The sequence below is a fragment of the Lipotes vexillifer genome, unplaced genomic scaffold (genome assembly GCF_000442215.2).
Source record: "Lipotes vexillifer unplaced genomic scaffold, Lipotes_vexillifer_v1.1 scaffold341, whole genome shotgun sequence".
Taxonomy (NCBI): Eukaryota; Metazoa; Chordata; class Mammalia; order Artiodactyla; family Lipotidae; genus Lipotes; species Lipotes vexillifer.
In genome coordinates, this window is record NW_006797957.1 from 1,043,308 (window position 1) to 1,045,799 (window position 2,492).

Consider the following 2,492-nt stretch of genomic DNA (forward strand, 5'->3'; position numbering starts at 1 on the left):
CCGATCCTACAAGTCCAAAGTAAAATATTTAACAAACGGACTCTATTTTCTGCTCCTAATAAAGAAAAGAGGCACTGATAACCCATTGTGGACATCTGCTTGGGGTCCAAAATTTTATTAACTCAAATAATGACTAGTAAGCAGGAAAAAAAAAGATCCCTTGAACTCTTTGGATATTAAGCACCTTCATCTTCCACTGAATGCCCTTTTAAAAATCAGTGACACTTTCTGAGCCAATCTGCAAGTAAAGCTACTGCTCACAATGAATGCAGATAAAGTCTTGAAGGATTGTGCTGACCAAAACTGGTCTCTATATTATATAAATTGTTTGTTTATATTCACCATAATCTTTTAAAATGTCATATTGTTTACCTAATGACAATATAACCAAAAAAAAAGTATTTTTTTCCTACTGACCAACTAAAGAAAGAGGTTGTTTAAACTTAACCACTCAATTTCTAAGTGAAAGACTGATGGGGAATCTGCAGCCCAACAGCTTTTTATAGCAATTTGGGTGCAGATTGAAAGCAGTTTTCGTCATGGGAGGTAGAATACTGCACCCTTACATAAAGCCTCACAGATAAAAGTCAGGACCATCAACATATTCGCTTAACTACTGTTCAGTGTTCAATGCACCTACAAGAAAAATGGACCACATTTCAGCTGTTAAACTTATAAGGCGATAAGAAAATTCCAATTCCAGTTTAGTGTCAGAGAGGAAAGACAAACAGCAACCCTATCCCAGTAGATCCCAGGTTAATTACCTCCAGTTTCTCCCCTATCATGATATTAATTGGTTTCCTAATAAAATGCTGCAGTAACATTTGTGAAATCAGATTCTGGCAGAAAATCAAATCAAAGGCCAACTAACTCTTCATGGCAGCCACTTTTGCATACCCAGACCCTGCCTACCTTGTTATGTTTTTGCTGGTGTCTTGCCTTCGTGTCAAGAACATGGTAAGGGCTTTCCGAGTCTTGGTTGATGTAATATACGAGTCTTGAAGGCAGTGTGATTTCCTTCTGCATTGCATTGCTGTAACTGCTATTACTGCTGCTATTCTGTTGCAATGTGTTGTCTTCATCTGCCAGGACTCCCAAATTGTTTTCTGCAGTTTCATTCCAATGCGGAGCTGGGGAGGGGGGGACACAAACATACACAAACACACACATACCCTATAAATACATAAGTACTAAAACGCATTTTTCCATTAATTGCAAAAACAAAGTTTTCTACTTTTAAGCAGGTAAGGCGTAGAGACACAGGAAAGCAAGTTATTGCAACAATGAAATGGCCTGGATAGGTTATCAGCCAATAAGGCTTATACAACAATGTACTGTTTATAGTCTTAAATCTATACTTCCAAGTCTGGGGCTGACTTGGTGGTGGGGCTGAGGGGGAATGGACTTGAAGGAAGGGTCATTAAAGGAACATGCTCAGGGATTCTGCCCCTCACCTCCCCCCCTTGGGAGTCGACAGAAGCTCAGTGGGACTAGGACTAAGAGTATCCCCACCTGAGAGCTAAGAACGCTCCACACATAACTTGAGTGCGGAACTCATGAACACGGAATGTTAACCGATTCATTTAACAAAATGGACAATTCCCTTTTCTTTTAACTTTGAGATGAGCAAAAATCTTTTGCCATAGAGGGATGCAGATGCTGGCAGCTTTCCAATTTCTTTTTACTTTCCTGCCTATGGCCAGCTATCTGCGGTCACTGATGTCCAATCATCAATGTATTGAACATCATATTATCTTCATTGTTCATTATAATGACAAGCATTTTGAGAAATTACAAGCCAAAGGTTTATATCCCCGAAGTTTCCCTCCCCCACCTTAATTCCAGCAGCAGTGAATAAACCCACTAGGCAATTTAAGGAAACACATTACCACTATTCTCATCACATCCTCCCGCACTCACGTTCAGGCTCCACCACCCAAGAAAAAACTTGCTCCCTCGCTGCATTTCCCATCCACCGGTTTCCCCAAGTTGCACAGAGATCAGTTGGGGACCCCGCATCCACTGAATACCTTCCAGTGGAACCGGCAGTAATTTAGTGAATGCAACAGAAAAAATGGACTTCAAAAAGTGAACTGGAAGAAACGCCGGTTTGGGAATGAGAGAGGTGGACAGGCAGAGAGAGGCTCGGAAAGGCCGAGACCTGGACGTGTCCGGAGCGCACGGACCCGCGTGCCCTTCGCTCTCCTCTGCAGGGCCCCGTGGGCAAGGCAATGCAAAGGGCACCTGGGCCATACCCACCGCTGGGTGCAGCAGCCCGCCAGGCGCGGGGCCGGGATGAGGCGGCGAGTGAAGGCAGCAGGAGAAGTGCGAGGAGCAGGCGGCAGGGCGGCGCGCGGGCCGGGGCGCGGATGGGCGCCGGGCCGGCGGGGCCGCCGCGGGAGCAGCTGGAGGCTCGGGGGAGGCTGCAGCCCTCCACGGGCGGCCGCCCGGAGCTGTTGCCGGGTGGCTTCATGGCTCCTAGCTCCCGGACG

The 2,492-nt window shown here is 45.7% G+C and overlaps 1 protein-coding gene across 1 annotated transcript in view; it reads right to left on the reverse strand.

The window, feature by feature from the left end:
• The window catches only part of ADAM23 (ADAM metallopeptidase domain 23), a 162,835-nt gene that overhangs the window by 160,162 nt on the left and 181 nt on the right, over positions 1–2,492 (reverse strand). The window contains exons 1-2 of the mRNA XM_007469990.1: positions 2,260–2,492; positions 913–1,130 (exon numbers count right to left, since the gene is read on the reverse strand). The exon at positions 2,260–2,492 is cut by the window's right edge and continues 181 nt beyond it. Coding sequence (XP_007470052.1) covers positions 913–1,130; positions 2,260–2,473 — 432 coding nt within the window. The 5' untranslated portion in view covers positions 2,474–2,492. The remainder of the gene's footprint in view (positions 1–912; positions 1,131–2,259) is intronic.